Source organism: Genypterus blacodes, unplaced genomic scaffold, assembly GCF_046128005.1.
Source record: "Genypterus blacodes isolate CSIRO-AG114 ecotype Tasmania unplaced genomic scaffold, CSIRO-AGI_Gbla_v1 ptg000053l_1, whole genome shotgun sequence".
Taxonomy (NCBI): Eukaryota; Metazoa; Chordata; class Actinopteri; order Ophidiiformes; family Ophidiidae; genus Genypterus; species Genypterus blacodes.
The window spans coordinates 3,653,799-3,674,784 of NW_027466865.1; the positions used below are offsets into that span (position 1 = coordinate 3,653,799).

General features: G+C 39.8%; 2 protein-coding genes and 1 non-coding gene across 3 annotated transcripts; all 3 read right to left on the minus strand.

The window, feature by feature from the left end:
* Positions 1 to 4,366: 4,366 nt before the first annotated feature.
* Positions 4,367 to 4,438, minus strand: trnat-cgu (transfer RNA threonine (anticodon CGU)). The gene has a single exon. It is a non-coding gene; the product is annotated as a tRNA-Thr (tRNA).
* A 10,924-nt stretch (positions 4,439 to 15,362) lies between these two features.
* LOC143001487 (transmembrane protein 17A) lies at positions 15,363 to 17,303 on the minus strand. The gene is made up of 4 exons (XM_076151117.1): positions 17,180 to 17,303; positions 16,536 to 16,642; positions 16,003 to 16,116; positions 15,363 to 15,683 (listed from the first exon to the last, which is right to left on the minus strand). Exons 1-4 carry the CDS (start codon positions 17,301 to 17,303, stop codon positions 15,363 to 15,365), a joined length of 666 nt encoding a protein of 221 aa, XP_076007232.1.
* A 731-nt stretch (positions 17,304 to 18,034) lies between these two features.
* selenoe (selenoprotein e) lies at positions 18,035 to 20,725 on the minus strand. Its single transcript, XM_076151077.1, has 4 exons — positions 20,618 to 20,725; positions 19,788 to 19,864; positions 19,447 to 19,525; positions 18,035 to 18,178 (listed from the first exon to the last, which is right to left on the minus strand). Exons 1-4 carry the CDS (start codon positions 20,723 to 20,725, stop codon positions 18,035 to 18,037), a joined length of 408 nt encoding a protein of 135 aa, XP_076007192.1.
* Positions 20,726 to 20,986: the final 261 nt, after the last annotated feature.

Genomic DNA, 20,986 nt, shown 5'->3' on the forward strand with positions numbered 1-20,986 from the left:
TAATTTAATTTGTTGCCTTATTCTTTGAGACACTTTGGCATTGTGCACAAATATAAAACACTAACCATGGGTATGTTGTTTATTACCAGAGCAAACTGTTGTACAAACCAATATTTATTTTCTTTTTACAGATGAAAAAACTGTTATGAATATGTTGATAGTCTATTGAATGGTCTATTTCCATTGTACTGTACTTTGATACTTGTCTTTGGATCTTACAGAAATGTTTATTGACAATGTGACACCTGTTCACCTGATGTTCTATGTCTGTGGAATGATATTTCACATGAATAAAAACATGTAACAACCAAAGTATTGGTCCATGGAATGTTTCTCAACTTGTCAACTCCACTGTCAGTGAGCTGAGATAACTCAATGAAATACTAGGTTTCAATTTCAAAATATTGATTGACATCCTGACATTTCAGATTGAAATCCATAGAAAGTGATGGAGTTTTCAAGCTTCAGTGAAACCATAGATTGTTTTATTCCATTCTGAGATGCCCTTTGGCTTGGTTGAGTGTTTTGGGCCCCATCTGTCACATTTATACCAACAGAGTCTCTTCTTTCATTATAGTTGTACCTAACAAGATTTATTACATCACTGAAGGAACCCTGCCATTCCCTTGAGCTAAGGTGACCTGTTATAGGTAGGAAAATGGCTAAAACCCACCAGAAATACATCATGAACATATATATACATATATTCGTTTCACCTTGATTTTAAACAAGACTTTCAGCCTGTGTAGCGGATTTTTGTTGATTAGAGCATCACATTCTGATTTTGAGCAGTAGCTGGTCTGGGAACAATCTGAAATTCTGTATCTTTAACTTAAAAAGGACGTATTGCATTTTTTTCATAATGCAATGTGTCACTTCATGTTGAACACAAATTTACAAAGATTACCTATAAAAATGTATCTAGTGACAAACAAGGTCCCGAACTGTCCTTAAAGCTTTGGCATTGATTAATTAAGTCCGACATCATCAGGTAAACAGCCCGTTTTCACTCTGTGTGCTGAGTGTTAGGTAGTAGAAGACGGTCGTATCCTTTTTGAATATTAAACCTTTGCAAAGTGTTTAATATAAATGCCAAAATGACAACAGGAACAAGGTAATGTGGGTAATATGATGCCATTAACGGTCGATAACAAGTAGATTCATTGTAAAATTGATTGATTGTAAAATTTAAAAAGCCTTTGAGATCCACTAGCCATAAACAGCTGCAATTACAGACAAGAAAGACTTCACTCTAAATAATTGAACAAAATGATGTGGCTCTCCACTGGTTAACCACTTTAAATTCAAAATATTGGTTATAAGCTGTTTAAAAAACAAGCACAATAAATAGAACTGAAATGGAAAGACATGGTAAACCTGTGTGAAGGATACATTTTATAGGTAAAGTAGGATCCATAAACATATATCATGAATATATGTGAGAAGGCAGAGAATGGGTAATATATGGATTTATTTCTTGTAAACATTTTTGTGGGAAGATCTTGATACATGCAGAGATGTTTGTAGTAGAAAAGTAGCCTGTTAACTCCAGTCACTGTATTAGTTATTCGGTTATATATCCTCTCTCTTTTACAGACTAAGTTCTGAATTCAATCTCCCTCTGAATAGCTCTGTCACTGATCCACAGAGTATTTGGTCATCTTGTACACTATTACAGGGACATTGTGCAATATTGCGTCTTGAGATGCACCTCCAATTCTTCTGGGACTTAGTCGTTACGGTCTAAAAGGTTTCCGCGCATGGAATTCTTCATCTAAGCTAATTTCCAAATTGTCCTATCAGCGAAATGGCCTCCAGGCACGTTTCTCTACATTTGCATTATAATGCATTTCTCCATCCTCATTACACAAACCATTCAGATCTTGCGAGTGTCAATTCACCAAACTGAATTAAAGAGACTCATATTGTTGAGATAGCTACGGTTACACTTTTTCCTGGAGATGGGCAGCAAATTAATGACTGATGTTGCATGATATACATACTATTATTGTATGGCCACATCTTTATTTAACAGTCAGATAAATATGACATTAAAGAACAGCCCGGTGCACAGGCATGCATGATGTGCTTGCAGTGCCCATGAGGAGGAATGATATAATGGAACACTTCTCATATCGCTCCGTTACCAGGAGATTAGACAGCAGGCAACTAAATATGGGTATTTTGTGTACTTAACCACATTTTACAACTTTATATGCTTTACAAGCTTCCATATGGCGGCACAATCCCTTACCAGAATAAACAGCTTTGTCATTCCCAGTGCGACAGAAATGGGAAACCATTTCATTTCTTTTGTCTCTACATTAATCAGCTGCGGCATGCCTGAAGGTGAACACTGATAATCAAAACAAAAAACTGACATAACATTTGTCTTTTTGTGTGCTGTGTAAAAAAAAAACACGGCAATGATCCGCAAACCATTACTTTGACCTGATGATCAATGGAGGCAAGGAAGTTGTATATGTCCACATTAATCATCGTGTAGGAATACATGAGACCTGTCACTAATTTAACAAGGCGGCCTCTGTGAAAGCAAACATCAACCCCTATAAGATCACAAGCAGAAAAAAAGGTCAAACCTGTCATCTGTATTTATTAAAAAAATTCAAAGATCAGGAACAACAAAACAGGTTCTGTCCTAAAAGCTTTACTTAATATATTTTGCTTGGTGAGAGGAAAGTAGTTTTATGTCAGTAATGTTATGTTGATGTTAAGCTCTGCAACAATGCCTTTGAGACCACCTCTCTTTTTGGCAAATCTTTTTTTCAAATGAATTTGATATGAATTTCAAATGAAAGTAGATATATTTATGCTGCTTCAAAAGGAAATAGCCACGGTTTTGTCATGTTTCTTAAAGTGACTTGACACCCAGAAATGACTCAATCCACAGCACCGCTGCCTTAATGCAGCTCTGAAAATTGGTATTTAACAAAAACACAAAACTCAAACTACCCAAGAGCTGTGTAAACCCTTAAAGGCAATGTTCTTAATCTCATCACAGCCGCACAAACAAAATGGGCAATTGAGCTTTTTCCTCCGTAGCATACCTAACTGGAGCCAAGCAGTAGCAGTGCTAATCAAACATATTTATGTGAGGCAGGGAGAGAACAAAAGTTTGCTCTGAGAATCTCTGAAGCCATAACAACCATATTAACATGCATAAGCAAATGTTCAATCGGGACAATAAATGATGCAGGAAATGAGTGAAACACATACCTGATGGTGTAACTGACCAGTCATGTGCATAATGTGTGCTTGTGTGCCATGTAGTCAGTTTGTTGTGTGCATGTAAATATTGCAACAGTGGGAACAAACTCGGTATTAAATGCTGCACACTTCTATATCCAGGTTTTCAATTGGCTCCACTCTCCTGGGCCTCTGAACACAATGGGTCATTATCGCTCCCCAATAATTTGGCTAGCTAGTTCAATACAGTTTGCACTACCAACCAAAGTGAGTGTCAACGGAGCGTCTCTAATGTTCGGCAACCAATTCATTTGCCTGCCCAGAATTATTAGCGTTTTGCGACATATAAGATATACAACAAGCTGTCAGAGGTGGAGGTAGCATAGTTTGTATCAGATCACTTCATTTTCAATAAGGACATTAAGAGTCACATCAGGCAACTGTGAAGTCCCATGGAGAGAGGAGTGATTAAAGGAACCAGTCCTCACAGCAGCGTGAGACAATGGAAATGTTTCTCATCAATCAGTTGGCCTCCAATTACAAAAAAACAGAAATCAATGACGTCAATCTCAATTTCAGAGAGACCACAGATAGAATTGCTTAAATTAGTTTCTCAGAACATCAAATTATGTGCAGCAATCAATAGCCAAAGTGCAGGAAAATGATTGCAGCTCGGGAAGTCCAACATCACCTCTGAAACAGATCAGCTTTATCTTTCTAACATCAAGTCCAATATGTAGCTTCTTTTCTTTTTTTACCATACTGCAAAACAAAACTGTCTCTTAATCATCTGGCTGGCAACAACAATTTTGGAACACAAAATGAAACAGAAGTTTAACCAATATGCTGTCAAATACAAACTTATATATAGACGCCACCTACAGCTACCTCTCTGTCACACACTTCCTCCTACCACTCTTCAACCAGAATCATCTACCATCTCAAAAAACAATAGCACACAAGTTTATATTTATGCACTATTACTTAATAAAAAAGAAAGGATTCCCTTGTTTTTTTAAAACACTTGATTTGTACAGAGACAAGAAACTCACACATATACAGCAATGGTGGAGTGATGCTGAGAGTCTGAGCTCCAGACTGACTGCCAACCAGGTCCCACTGCAGACTGAGCTCAGGATATAGTGAGACGTGAGCTTAAAGGTGTGGATGGGGGTTGAACCCATGCTCTTCGGTTTACGAGACCGACGCCTTACCACTTGGCCACCACACCTTGCTCAAATCTGAGTGGCAACCTAATCGCAAGTCTACAACTGTTCTGCGTTACGTGTGAACTTTTCTGCCGGGTGCAGATTCTTAACATCTATAAGTTACAGAGTGCTGACAAAGACTGTGACAGCCCTCTACAATCTGATTTGATCATGCACATTAAATGATAAGAGAGACTGTCTAAATCAAAGTCCAATAAGGCACTTAAATATAGCAGATGTGTGTCTGTTTGTGTGACTTATTGCGACTGTCTTGTTATACTGGTAAGATGGGTGATGGTTCCAAAAGCTGCCAAATTGTAGTCAACCCTTGTCTAATAATCGCTTTCATATAAGAAATTAGAAGTTTCTGGTCACATTTCACCTTTATCTATTCACAGCTCCATCTGGAAATGTTCCTAATGAGGTCACCTTTAAAAATCCTATAATTGAAAGCTTAAGGTCACTGCAAGAAAAGGCCACAGTTAGTCAATTCCATTTGTGTGTAATGTCCTTGGTGTTTAATGGTAATCAGAACATTTACAGGTGTCCCCCTCTGACTGCCACTAACCTGTAACTTCCTTTCACATATATGACTGGTTGCTATTCTATCTTACTAAATAAACTACATACAATCCACCACATCAGGTAAAGGAAAGTCTATGCGGCTTGACGAGATGGATGCATATACATTTGGGGAAGTTACTTCAAGTAACTACCTCCTGATGTGGCCTGAGCGATCTGATATCAATCTATCAGTCTCCAATGCTTCTTGGAGGGTGTTTACACTTCACCTTTTCTCAGTTGGCTAGCTATCATATCAGTCTAAGACACACAAAGTGGCCAAGTGTAAATAACCTCTTTGATGTGGGCCACTGGCAATAATAATGCTTCAGGTATGAGCATCTGGCCTTTGGAATGAAAGCAGGACATTATAATGGGGGCATCATTTTGAACTGCCCCGCCTGAGCTGAGAGCTTTGATTTTGATTACCTCTTTACTTCAGAAACACATTTATATCAATATGTATCACTATGTATACTTGAAGATTTCACTGTCTGGCAGTTGTGTGTGTCATTTCATTTGAACAAACATTTGCTACCTGCTCGAAATTGTTTACATTGTTTGTATTCTCTCATGATGCACTTCTGGGCTTAATGCTTAAAAGATCAGATATATTATGTGAGTTTCTCTTATTGTTTTGCATAACAAAACCCAAAGATCATTACTTGATTATGGCAATCATGCTTGATATGGGATCAGCTGTGCCTCTTCCATCAGTGCACACTGGGATGCAGTGGAGGGAAACTCACACCCCTCTGGCACAGACTGACAGGGAGAGAGAGAGAGAGAGAGAGAGAGAGAGAGAGAGAGAGAGAGAGAGAGAGAGAGAGAGAGAGAGAGAGAGAGAGAGAGAGAGAGAGAGAGAGAGAGAGAGAGAGAGAGAGAGAGAGAGAGAGCAAGAGCGAGAGACACCTTGTATTTGCTCTTCTCTGTAAATGTGCTGGAGAATCATATCATTTGATGCTGCAGTCAATACTGGTGCAGTGCACCCAGCCGGAATGGCTGTACCACCAGGATTGCTATGCTCAAATACAATTTTCAAGGCAATGTTATGCTGAAAAAGCAAATCATATAACTGCTCTTCCACACATGGTACTGGCAAAGGCAAACAGAAGGCCGGGACTAACAGCTACTCAGAACAAAACAAGCAAACCAGTAACACACATGAAATGCACTTCACAGTTCTCATAGTTGTTTGATTACGCTGTTGATCTTTTGTGCTGCCAAAGTTGTTCGAGTTTATTCCTGCTGATTTTTGTTCCACACAGTGCATCCTGGTGGATGGTGTGAAGGAGATATGAGGTGCTGATCGTGTTTCAAACATGACTGCTGCTGCTGCGTGATTGAGCTGTGATGAAACATGATTTTCAGCTCTTGTTATATATCATGAGAAGAGGAAATCACATAATATAGTATAACTACTTTGCCTTAATTTGTCCTGGAAAAGCACAGCTTTTCATGCTCGCCTAACATGTCACTCTAGTGATGTAATGATACACTTTACTGGATCATCACACTGTTTAATTGCGCTGTGTAGAGTTGCTTTTGGCTCTGTGATGTAATCCATTGCTGTTCACTTTGACCTTAAGTCCAAATGCAAGTCACAGGCTTCATGAAACCTTTTTTCTGTGGATTCTTTATGATAATGTGTCTCATGTTTCAGTATAGCATCAATATCTGTCTATTTCGGTCGTCAGACAAAGACTAAACTATAAAATGATACTGCTCATAAATGTTAACCAGTAATTCCTTTGGCTCCACCAGCAGCAGTTGTCCAGTTGTTTATCTTTCACGTACTGGCGTCTCTTTTTTCTCCTTTGACATCAGTTAATGTTGCAGTTCTTTTATTCTATCAGCACAGCAGCGCAGTGCGGCACACCACAGCTTTTCCTTCTAGTATTCAAACAAAGACAGCCTCATCATGACTGTCTCTAGACATCTGGCCACCATGCCATCATGAGCTATAGACATATGCTTAGTCTCACTGCTTTTAATTCATCGCAGTGCTATAAATTTTCATCAGCGTCCTGCCATATTCCAAAGTGTCATGTTTCTGTCTGTCTGTGGAAGCCTCTTCAGTGGCATTATCATTCATGGCATAGTCATGGACCGCAGCCAAGAGCTTGATTGGATCAGAAGTCACTGAATTTCCACTATTAATTGAATTGTAGCTTCTGTCTCCCCAGGAGTCTGCCACTGCCCTGCAGGCAGAGAACACTAAGCAGAGCATTAAGAATATGCCTGAGTTAGTTAAGCATTAACTGGAGGTTTGAAAGAGGTTAATAGCCAGTGAGTGTCAATACATCAAATATTACCTGTAACATGGCCTATCTGGATACATTATTTGTATTCATAGTCAGGATCTGTATCATTCTCAGTGCTAAAGGATGAAGAAGGGCTGATAAAGTAACTGTTTGTAGGTTTTTAACAATCCACAGCTGGATGTCATGTTTGCCTGTGACCCATGTTACTCATGTCACTGCCTGCTGTGCCTCTGCTCCAATGAGTTAATCTGCTACCATCTTGGCATTTCAGCTGGTTTGTGTTTGAGGTTCTTAACTCAGTCTTCGTCTGGGGATACAGCATATCCACGGAAGATGTAAAACGTTTTACATTACCGCATTACCACAATGGTCACTGTTTCATTGCAGATCAAGCTCAGTGTTTGCAGAATGACACGTATTTCATTTTGCATAGATATACATGGGATATATTTCACACACACATATGTCTCAGTCCATTCCTCCTTAAATGCATGTGGAATGCATGTCACTGTTAACCATTCTTCTGTTGCATACAGTAGTTTATGCCGAACCAGCAGCAGGGACATAACATTTCCAAGTTCTGGCATTACACTTTTTTTCCGTGAACTGTTTTCTCAGCTTAGAGGCAGGTCATCAGATTAAGTATTGCAGTTAAAATGTAGTTTCTCTGCGCCTGTGGACAAATCTCAGAAAACTCTGTAGCAAATGTTTTTGTGGATGCAACTCCCCCAAGTGAAAACACACAAAACTACTGCATAATTAATACCATCAGGTGAGATGGTATTAATTAGTGTCAATCCTGTTTTAGATGGATAAATTGTGAATTATACAGTTGTTATTGATACAGTTTGCTTACTTACTTACTTACTATAAGTGTTGTTATCCGTCTGGATTCTCTTCGGCCAAAGAAATCAGGTTTTTAATGGGTTTGTCAGAAATTACAGAGAGTAATCAAAGTCATGCCTGAATCAAATGCCAGGCAGGCTGCTTTCATCTCAGCTTGGAAGTGAAACTCTGCTCCTCTGTGTGTAATAAAACTGACTAAATCAGTCTTCAAAGCCATATCATCAGAGTTCCTTTTAGGTGCTAAGATAATGTTACAAAAATGCTGAAACCAGAAGAAAATATCATTGAATGCTGCTGAACTCATACGGACTACAATCAGAAAACTTTGCAAAAAGGAAATAATTAGTTAACTTTAATAAATTGACTAATATCAGACCATTGCTATGCATGCAAACGTGGCTAATGATGTATGATAATGATGAATAATGTCATATACATTAATAAAAGATCAATGAAATATGGACAGGTTGAATCCCTCCCACAAGGCAGAGGACAGGAGGATTATATGAGGAGACAAATGAAATGAAAAATCACATTGCACACCAGTTCATTCTTATCATACTCAACTATTTATCAGCAGAAACCACAAAATAACATCCTCAATGGAGAAATACGTGTAAAAATCCAACACTCTATCTGAATTCAGGTCAACTGCAACAGGTTATTTTGGGGTATTCAGCTCTAAAATCAAAAGGGTTCAGTCAGTATGCATATGCAAGCTTCAAATAGCTCAGTGAGTAGACAGCCAAAGCGAGCAAGCATCAGTTTTCTGTGTATCTGTCGTAAAATTATTATTCCTGGGATGAAGAAAAAAAAAAAGTCCCTGCAAGACTCAAGGTTACAGTATTATCCATCAACATCATGTGTCAAGCTGAAGAGTCCTTGAGAGAGACAGTTAACCCCTACCTGCTCTATGAAGGGCTTAACTGTAATTCACACCAGCTAGTATGTTTTTGTCATCTGTTCCTCAAATTTTCTAGCCTATTCAGTACTGAACAGCCTCAGTGTCGCAAATAAACTAACCCAATGCTTCTAAAGTGAAAGCTGGACAATAGAAAATATAAGAGAAATACCATAATCATGACTAACAATGTAGGATTATGATTACAGGCGTTCATAAACCACTAACCTGCTTGTGAACCTGCACCATGACTGAAGTATCAAGACTGAAAATGTCCTTTAAAAGGTTCCAGGAGGATGGAGCACCATGAGAGCTGGACTGCTGGAACCTGTAGCTGATGCCACTTTGCTCAACAACTGATGAAGTGCAAGGTCATCTTTTTGAGAAGAGAGATGAATCAAAGGGCTCTCAACTTAAAAGAGCTTGAAGAGCCAGTGATGTTCTGTTCTGACACAGAGACCAGGCAGACGAAGAAATAACAATCTTATCATCAGTGGATTCTAATGTCAAGTTAAACGTATACTAAATAAATGATAATAATTCAATATATCTGACTATTTTCTCATTAATTTTCACTTACCCCCTCTTGTACATATACATATATTTTACTTTGGATCGAGTATTGAGTATAATCTCAATAAATCACACACTGCATTGTTATGTTTAGCAGCACAAACTGTCTGTGATCACTTTATAACAAAGGGCAAGGTGAGGACAGAGAAGGCAAAGATACAACGTGATGAGCTCTATTTTCTTTGTATAGAGTTCAGTCACAGCTTTTTAGGAGTTATATTTGCCAGTAAATTTTCATTCAGCAGCACATGTGCTGCCAGTAACTCCTGCCAAAGCCAGAAATTCATTCTGCAAAAAAGCAAATCTACTGAGGTATCATCTAACAATGATAGGAGATTTTCTTTGTATTTCTGTTCTGAATGACAATCTGATTTTACTGTGAGACTTTCTTACAGCATGATTTGAGCTTATAAGAAACAGGAAGACGATCATTTATCCTCCTGCAGCTTGTGCTCACTTTTCAACCTTGCTGATGGTTTCTGTGATTGCCCTGTAACTTAAGGGTCATGAGTTTAATTTCCACCACAGTTAATGCATAAAATTAAAGCGATCTATTGTATTCAGTGCGCCTGACCTTTGGCTTTGACCTGGCTGTGCTTCAGACAGACCTTGTTCCTCATACATCAACTTTACAGTCACAAAACTGCTACCAAAGAATTCACAGAGGGCAACGGATCTGACAGACAGCTGGAGAGCTTTTATGGTGTTGTTACATTTTATGCATAGTGGTTGGAGATTTACAGCTTCCTGCAATGGATAGACAGACTTATGTTTGCTAGAAAGATTCCTGTTTAAATCTGCTGAGCTAAGGAAGCGTTGATTCCATCCAGGATGGAAGCTTCCCTGATTTCCCTAACACAAGGTTCTGTTACAAGTGAACATTATTTATGTGATGGCGAGGTAAAGCACATTCAATTCCTCTTCATCCCTTTCCTTTCAGTCAGAATTCATGAGCACATACTCTGTTGGACACATTCATTGACATGAATTATGTCTGGCATTGATGATTGATTATGATTTGATTATGACAAATTCCACTTTGTATTGCACACATCAAACCATCTACATGGACCGTACTTTACTGGATATTATACTGGATATTTGTGTCAAGGAGGCTGGAGGCTGCAGGTTTTCAGTGAGAAAACCCCACACCAACTTAATAACTTCTCCAAATAACGAGGTCACAGGTGAAATTCAATTGCCCAAAGGAAAAATTGGAGGCCTGGAGGATGAATGGAATGCAAATAGTTTTTTAAGTTGAACATGCAAGAACGCAAGACAGATGGGGTGGAATTTTATCTCACTCATTTCCTGTAACACTTTTATAGACATTTACTAGAACACCAGCGCCCACAGGGATGCAAATGTCCTCTCATATAAAAGGCAATTTCTGGTAAGATGCAAATTCCTTTATTCACACCCTCTCAAATTATTGCAAAATAAAAGCCCCATAAACGCGATATAACAGCCTTCATATAGTTTGCGCTAAAGGCAACGCGTTCCCTGATCTCTTTAAGCCCTGCAGATTAAACGCTGGTGCTCCAGATAAAATATTCATCCGGACGGTATGGTGAGTGGCCATTTAAACCACTGGGAGCAGTAAATTGCCCTGCCATTCCCCCTCACCCAGGTAATCAGGCCTAAATTGAAAATATCTCTCTGCTGCCTATTTCAGTTGGAGTTTCAATATTCCCTGGTGGCTGTAAACTGGAGACAATCTAAGTGGTATATGAATGAGATTTGAATTTCATGTCCCAGTATCATTTAGAGTGAGTAATTGGGCAATTTGGTATGTCTAAAAGGAAGCGCTGTTTGTGCTTATTTGAGTGGGGAAGCCCAAGTGTCATGGATGCAGCATCATATAATTGAGCCATATGTGTTCCTATCAGCTATCATATTGCTATTTCTTTTCAGATGCCAGCCCTATTCTATCAGTCACATCTGGAAATGGGTACGAATGATTGAACCATGGCCCAGAACGATTTAGCAGAGGGCTCACAGCTCAACACTCCCCACAGGTCTGCAAATCTGACACTCACATGATATTCTCACACGTATTGCTCACAGTTGCTCCTGGAAACAGGTTATAGAGAATATGAGCAGCAACAAGTTGTTTTGTATTTTTAAAGGACCCATATTGTAGAAAGCAGTTTCCCTCCTTTCCCTTGTGCACAGTCAGTTATTGTTGTCTGAAACAACCGGTGAACAAATGTGATGTAATAACACCTTGTAGATACTGCAGGACTGTTGGTTCCAGCCAGTGGTTTTGGATTGGAGTGAGATATTGCTTGACAATTCACACTTATTTGAGATATTTTGTTTGTGCTGTGTCAGTGTGCAAGGTGGGGGGGTCTCGATATCCTATTGTTTAACTTGACATCAAGGGATCAAGTGGATTTCAGAAATGTTGGTCGGCCAACTGTTATTATAAGCAGTTCTATGGTCCTACTTCCCTAGAATTCAACTTACACGCACCTGCACAAGCTGACAATAACTTTGCAAACAAGTCACAGCAATGTTGTTTGAATACAACTTCACTGGAATGGTCAGTGGACAAAACTGCTTGGAGATACCATTGGAACAGTGGAAGGTCCAGTTGATTTTCCAAGCATGCTAAGAAAGCATGAGGGGAAACCATATAATAAGTGAGATAGAGAACATCACATCCCCAGACTCTGGGCCATCATTCACCACACTCCACCGATGAAAAGCAATTTGATGAGGGGGAAAGTGCGAGCAGCAACCTCAGATGTGACCACTGTGTCTCCAAGGGGTTTTCTATGTCTTTCTTTTTTTGTTACCACCAGCTGCTTCATCTTCCTTCCCTCAGCAACCTAATAGAGTTCATACTTATTAAAACAGGATACAGGAGCAGCTAGATAGCCGAGAGCATCCTAGTGAATATGTAGCCTCTGTGGAGAGGGGAGATTGTTAAAGATGTGGACAGGTATTTATGTTTAGTTAAATGATCATTCTATTCTTTTTTAACCACAGTTGGTTGAAGGAGAAAAACATTATAATGAGAGGTGGTCATTTAAGAAATAATCAGTACATCCCTGTAAGATTGTGATTCTGTGGAATAATCCAAGCAAACAAGTGAGATGATAGTTCTGTCTTATGCTGGTAGTGTTGTTAAAATACTCTCTGCCTGTGTTGTTGTGATTCTGTGTGTGTTTGCTTTCTGCTTGGCTTCTATGCTGAGGATAAACATGTTGAAAGGGATTTCTCCCCCCCAACCCTCGTTTTTGCATTAGCATTTCACTTGTCAACCATCTGCTGAGACATCTGAGACAGCTTTAGCTCAGTTTGCACTGGAAGAGCATTCAGAAAGTCACTCAACATTGTATTTGCTCCAAATCTAAACAAACTGTTAACTGACTCGGAGAAAGATACTGCAACCTTGAGATGTCTTTAATGATGGTAGTAACAATGCTGTGTTTGGTTATATTTAGCCTACTGGAGAAATCATGGTGAATCAGGGTCTTTCTGGTAAGCCATGCCAGTGTATTGGCTGCTTTAGAAAGACAATAAAGTTCAAGTTAAGACTGAAACTGACAATATTTTTCCCTTGTAAACATGTTTTGGGGAATGAGGGTGAGGTGGCACTAATGGATGTCTCAGTTCGGGCGCCAAAGAGGTCAGAACCGGCTCTGCTGGGCCTGAATCAGCACTGAACCTAAGATCTTAGTCTGCTGAGTCACTGGGCTGGGAGCTTAACGCAACTCAGCCTGAATCTGTGCAGCAAAACACACAAACATATTTCCAGACAAGAAGATACGATGTGAAAGGACACAGTGTGATTCAAGGCAGTGCAGTGCTCAAGGTGGAGCAGACTGAAGTGAAAAGAGATTGATTTTAATTCTTGACACTTTACTGTCAACATTGGCACAAAGAATTACGGATACAAATTTGGGCTACTTCCATTGTCCATAATAACTGTTTAATTCTTCACTCTACACATACAAAGGAAGGAAAGTAATGTAACTTTTCATGCAGTGAGAACAACAATTTAAATGATGTTGTGTAATTTGAGATTTTGGGAAAATGAACTGTTCCACATGTTCCAGGTGCTCAGTCATTATATCACCGTCTGTGCCAAACAATCTTTCCATGGTGCGTCGACAATGTCTGCCTCCATTTCTTGTGTGTGTGTGTGTGTGTGTGTGTGTGTGTGTGTTTGGTGAGGATACATCTCCTGCTCCTTCATGGGAACTAACTGACAGGCACAGGGTGACAGCACACACTGTGCAGCTGTGAATTGGAGTAGACAATAATAGCAGAGGTATTCGAGACAAATGGGTTTCACCAATTTAAATATGCCAGAAACTTGGCAATCATAATTCCATCCCAAGCTTTACCCAGAGCCACAACTTTCTACCTGTGTAGGAATGTAAATCTGCCAATCTCCCCATCTCCCCATCTCATTACAACTGCAAGTTTCACATTCCACAGAGTCATTTCATTCAATACGAATATAAAACAAAATAAGAAAATGTGTTTTTCAGGTTTCATTTAAAGAAACACATGAATAAATAGCTCTCGTTGGCATTTGTTTTCTCTATTTTTACATTTCTGCTCTCAGCATGCACTAAACGAATTGGTGAGTCACTATACAATATTGAGTAGTTTGTTATGCACCAAGAACAGTCCAACTAATGCGAAAAACCACAAGCACCATTTTTCTGTTGTGTTTTCTGCATCTTTTTGCATGTTCTCTATTTTTAAAGCGTCAAAATGTCAGATTATAAAAACAGAGACATTTTGATCTCCATGCGCGACAAACGTACTTCAAATTGAATGAATAATCACAGCAGCCTTTTCCACACTCGCCATGAATGTGTTGGCATCTGTTCTCTATGAAGAATCCATCAGCCACTGCAGCTTGTTGTTTCTTGCATATAAAACAGGACAGAATAAACGTGCTGTAGTACAGAAATGATGTCACTACATGCTTGATGACTCCATGTGCAACAATATAAAGAATTGATCACTGACGGAGAAATAATAGAACAAATGACAACGCTTGCAGTGAAACATTCATGAGAGCAACAGTGGCTGCATTTGGATAAAAAGCAGAGCAAAACAAAGGGGAATGTGCAGACAGCTCACACATTATCATACATGCTCACATCATAATACATCATGCTCAAGTGTGGACAGGCCTAACCTTTATTCCTCTGCTACAGAGCCTCCTGATGAGGACTTGTGCTGCATGATAATCTATTCTCATTGGATTTTGCGGCACTGTCAAATTCCCCAATCTTTCCTTTGGTCACTGACTGCCACTGTGTGGTCATAAATATTTAATGCAGTTCCGCTGCAGTGAAGTTTCAACTCTTTCACTTCACAAACTCCAGGGAAGTGGATCCCTGCACCCAAGATGTTATAAAATAAAGCAGTGCAAAGTGAAACTATTTAGAGGAATAGAAAGTCACATTAATATTATATGAATTACAGACAGTGCTTGTATTAAATATGTTAAATAACAATGTCTTTTAAATCAAGAGAGTTCACACCAACAAATGGTTCTTGATCTTGATATCTGAATGTTATATTAAAACCATGGCACACACATGTTTTTGGCACCTGTTTATATACTGTATGTGTTTTTTAGACCTGCTAAACTTCCACATTTGATTGAAAACAAGTAAATAAGTTAGTGTTCTCCGATGACTGTTGACTGAAAGCATAGCAGGTGATGCAGAGAATCAGAAACTGGAGTAAAGCAAATGGTGCAGTTTTAGGGAAACACTAGCATTCCTTGGTCATGACATTTTGAGGATAAGTGAGAATGTTTTTCCTTTAAAGGTACAGATCTTGTGTTGGTGACACAGGCAGGACCCCTCTGTGATAGGTCAGCCCAGAGACAGTACTCATCCTTGCATGGCTGAAGCTCTCCACCTTTGCAAACTGTCGCAGATGGAAAAGGAGGGTGAGCTTTCGGGTCATGGTTCTGACCGCCCGCAAGGACGCCAGGATCTCAGCAAGCAGGATGAGGAGGTAAAGGGAGTGGACGGCTCTCTCTAGAGGGAGGATGATGATTCCCTCATCGGTCAGGAAGAATAGCAGAACTGGCAGCTGGAACATGAAAGACAACAGCCAGAAGGCTGAGAGCTCTGGCACCTGATGACAGAGAGGAAGAGAGACAGACAGGGAATTTGGAGGCGATGCAAAGATAGAGCAGTCAGGCACCAAATGCTTCACTTGTACCCACATGAAAGCTGACGCAGACACACACGTACCTGCAGATCTACACACACACACACAAACACACATTCAACTCGACTCAACTCAACTCAATGCACAATTGTAGCCAAGAGTTGATTGTTTACACACGCAGACAGAATACTGAAGCGGCCACTTCCTCTGCCATATTATTCAGGGGACGAGTTCATAAAAGAGATCTGTGTTGCAGTGCAGAGGGGATGATGGTTTGAATTACCTTTTCTCCAAGGTTGCCAATGTAGCCCAGATAGAGTCGGACCACTTCAATGATGGTGAGGAGGGTCACGCCAGTTATGAGCAGAGCCTGGTAGTATCCAGGAAGATAATAGAACTGGAAAGAAAGCAGCGCTGAACTGTCAGTGTATCTGCATATAGAGAGGTATTCAAATGACAATGTTTCAAAAACCTGTGTGTGCAGTGTGAGCCTAAGTGTGCTTGAATTGCATAATGACAATATAGTGTATACTGTACATGATCATGATTATACATTGGCTAAGTTTCTTAAATCTTCATCACCTGATTCCCACACCTGTTCCATATTTCCCTCTCTAGCCTCCTCAGTATGATATGATATGATATGATGCTTTTTAATCTTGGACTTGTCGTTTGTTTACCCTACACTGCAGTTAAAGTCACAAGTTGATCTGCAGTATAGTGAAATACTTTATCAGTGGAAAATGAATCTCCCCCTACAATGTTTAGCCTTAATTCTTGTGGTTTGCAGCTTTTTATCCCTACAAAACAACCAACCTTTACTTCCAACATGAAAACCGCAGAAAACCACCAGCAAGGAAAGTAGAACATGTTGAAGTAAAGCAGCATTTGAAGAGGAAGGTGAGACACCAGCTTGTTGACCACTGCAAGACAAGACCCAGATACAGATTAGAAGAATAAATGTACGGGTTGACACTTTGCATGGAACATTTGTTGACAGGTGGTTGAGTAAAAAAACACATTTCGTATAAAATGACACTTTTACAACATAATGGGTAATACTTAATGAATATACTGAATGTATAGGACCTGCATGTACATCAACACGATTATTCAATTATCAGCTACATTCTGATCTACAAGTGATTGATGAATTCTGAGCCTAGTGTAGGATGCTCTTACTTGGAGGTGTTGCAGTTATTTTTCTAACACAGTCGTCTTCCAACTGCCAACAATGCTGGTGGAGTCACAGTCATTTTGGCTGTGCATTTAAAATATCCTTTACAGCTGATATGATGTCACAAACTCAGGCAAAAGATTTCAATTGATGATTTATAGCCTTGACTAATTAAGCTCAGAATTTATCAGTCAACGCTTGTCTTGTACAGCATAGTATCCTGTGCAATATTATACTAAAGTTTTGCACATAGTTTGTCAGTCATAGTTTATCAGTGACCAACCATAACCGTCCTCCTGCTCCTTGGTGAAGTCGCTGTCCGCTGTCCTGTTGTTGAAGACCGAACTTCCCACATAAGTCAGGCCCATCCGCAGGCTCTCTGGAACAGGGGAGTAAAACATGGGCATCGTGGGTAGAACTGGTGACCATGACCAAGGTACAGGGACAAGAACTCTAACCGTCCCACTCGGGGTTTGTGTTTCAGTGTCTGCTGGTAGTCCTGCGAATGTGCACACATGTACATATATGCTGGTAGACACTGTTGTTAATCAGATTATGGGGAGGGAGGCAGGCTGCAGGCTGAGGATTAGCCTCAAACAGTGGAGTGGCAGTTGGCTGCTTGGTTAGCGGTCATTAAGATCACTCCCTGTCTTTGTTAGTACATCTTCAGATTACATGACAGAAAATATAATTTATGAAGCTCCAAAGAGGGATTGAAGGGAAAACAGAAAAATACATGACAGAAAATCTTTCAGAAGATTATTCCAAAACATTTCCTTATTTGATTTTAATTTAATTTAATTTAATTTGAATTATGTAATGTTCGATATAACTAAGTTTCAGAAGCTAAACTGCAAACGTGCCTGCAGCTTCCTAGCAGAAATCATATCACCAGATGACAAATAAGTTACAGATAAATACAAAAAAAACATTAAACATATTAAATGCATTGGAACAGCAATACTTTTATTCTTTAGTTTTGACGTAACAGAGTTACACAGTAATGAGAGAAACTCATGCGTGCTGCACCCAGTCAGAGGGTCCTCAGACTGGGGCCTGGCTCGTCGTTTTGGCCTTGGGGCCCCACTCGTCATAATGCGACCGGGGTGCAGTGGCAGAGTTTGTCCACGAGGTGTCCTCATAACTCGTCCCTGGGGGCGCGCAGGGGGAAGTTCTGGAACTCCTCGGGCACCTCTTCCCCTTTCTGGGACCTCTTATAGAAACCAAGAGACTCCAACAGGCTGCTGATCTCGTCTGCCTTCATTTTCTTCACACGAACCGTCTGATGACACACACACACACACACACACGCGCACACGCACACGCACACACACACACACACACACACACACACACACACACACACACACACACACACACACACACACACACACACACACAACCATTAATATACTGGAACATTTTTTAAAGTAAGATGGTGATAATCCTTTAATTTATGAATCAAGTAAATAAGACCTAATTTGTGCTCTTTCCAGGATCTGGAATGTGGAGATTTACTGTTCTTCTCTTTTCACAATAATTGAGACATTGATATTATACAAAAGAAAAAAGAAAACCAAAAAAAAAGACAAATAAGCATTAGTTGGATCTTATTCTATAAGTGTAATTTTATAAAACCATATAGACACACATTAGCCTTAAAATGAATTGAGGATACATTAATTATTGTCCAGGTGTTTCTGTTGAAATGATTTTCATTTGAAGGTAAGTAGACAACACATAATGAACTCATCATGTAATTATTATTTATTATTATGACAGCAACTCTGCAGAAGCAATTGCTTCTTTTGTAGTAAGCAGTAGTTGGTGGTATAAATATGCCTGATTTCCTTCTGCACTGGTGTGTCACCTTTGAAAATGGTGCAGATAAAACGTTTCCCTCTTGATAGAGATAAAAACACAATCTGAGCTGTTGGGCTCAGTTGTATGTGCACTCCAAAGTGACATTTTTACACAACACAAGTATGCTTTTGTTAGAATTCAACAACTAATGCTCCCATTTCAAAACTCCACTGGAGCTGTATCTACTGCATCCTAACAAAACAACCATTTTATCTCCACGAGTCCTTGACAGAGGTAGTAACCCTGTGATGCTTCACTGTGCACCACATTTCATTGGAGTCTTGTCATGCTTCCAGTGTCTAAATGCAGTTTGAAGGGCATTTCCACACTGACGAACACAGAATCCAGCCTGTTACTCTGAACAATTTCTATTTGAGAGCATAAGTTGGTCAGGTCTCTATCAAAATCTCAACTATCCTGTTTGAGTATAAAAACAATGCTCAGACGTACATCATCTCAACCGCAATTCATATACTTTCTCATTCCCTGTCTTTCTCAGCATCTTTTTAAACCTTCCATGCTTTGAAACTCCTCGACCGCTGTATCTGACTGAGGGTTTGATATCAGACATGACAGTCTTAGAAAAACGTCCCCCACCGTGAATCTGTTGTGGCACAAAGCTGCTGCACCCTACATGAGCCCGTCACTAAGAGGACGGGGAAGAACGTCCCTGCGCTCACATCTCACCTTCACAACCTCGTCTTTTTCGTTATAGAATATCAGACGGGGATTTTTCTCCTCCGATGAATCATATTCCAGGTTGTGGCTGTAGAAAAAAGGGAGGATCAAGGCAAACAACAGGCAGAAAGCACAACACAGAACAAGCCACATCCATATCCTCCTCTATTTTTACACATGATTTCAGACACGCAGTGTTTTGGAAAGGCAATGCTTTTAGGCGCAGAGCGAGCTGGCACCGGCCTTTGTTGGCAAATTGCTGAGAACTTTGTTTTGTTTATAAAAAAAGGAGGTCATGAGAAAATGTTTAGGCATTTCTGGGAGAATCACATCAAACAGCTGGAGGATACTATAATGCCGATCGCTCCAAGAGAAAATGATGGAGCTCAGGCATTTTCTTTATGCCTCATCCGACCACACTGGGAGCCTGCAGAGATGACAACACACACACGCACACACACACAGTGGTTAGAACAGCATGTCGAACAGCATTCGGCACACTTCGTTTTTCCAGAACAAAGGTGCCAGGAAAACCTTTTCGTATCTCAGCAGAGCAGCTCAGGCTTATTTTGAACCTCTTTGCATCACCTAATATGCTTAAATTAAATGTATTGTTTTGAAAAAATACCTTAGGTGCAAAGTTAATGTGTAGTGTAGATATGGCTGAAGTTAATAGGAGATGACGCCTGTCTTAAACATGGCAGGGTGAGTTTTAAGATTACAGTAAATTGTTATATGTGAGTATTCATGGCTGTCAGATGTGTCAGGACACATTTGCCCGCTTTCATGTGACGCGGCAGAATTTAGAAGCTTCATAAAGCCAAAACACCATCAAAAGTATTGGGGATTTCCTCTCAGCATTTCACTTTCCAACAGTGTAATCTGAATGTATTTTTGGAGATGACACCAAATCATTTCTGAGACTAAACTGGATTGTTTCTGATTTTTTTCCCCAGGAACATTGCAATGATTTTTACACTTATTGCTTACCTTGTACTGTACATTAATGCTGATTGTATTAATCTCAGGGCCAAATACTGAAAGGACCTTTTAACACTTTGTTATATCTCAATGAAGCTTTCACCATTTGAACTGAGGTCAAGACAATTAGTAGTATTTGACAGCTACAGTGACAATCTACCACATGTAAGAATCCTGCACATTTTATACAACTACTCACCAGCAGTTTGGCTCTGGCTATAACAGACTTCTCCTCAACCGCTGTGTTGTTGATCTTTTCAGACCCAAAGACACAGAGGGCGAAGGTGAGCACCAAGAAGGCCCACATTTTATGAGCGATGATTGTCTTTGAGTGCTTTTCCTTAAGTTATTGCCAAACAAATTTCATCTTGAAATCCATTTGGAGACTTTCTCAGGGTCGGACAAGACCATCACACATTTCTGTTGCGGGTTCAGGGGGGGACACTTCATCACAATGGGTTTCTTATTGTTTATGCTTTCTTTATGCTCGATAATCCAAGCAAGGTTTCAGTTCATCATTAAATTGCCTACATGTTTCTTTTGCTGCATCATTAGTCATTAGGCAGAT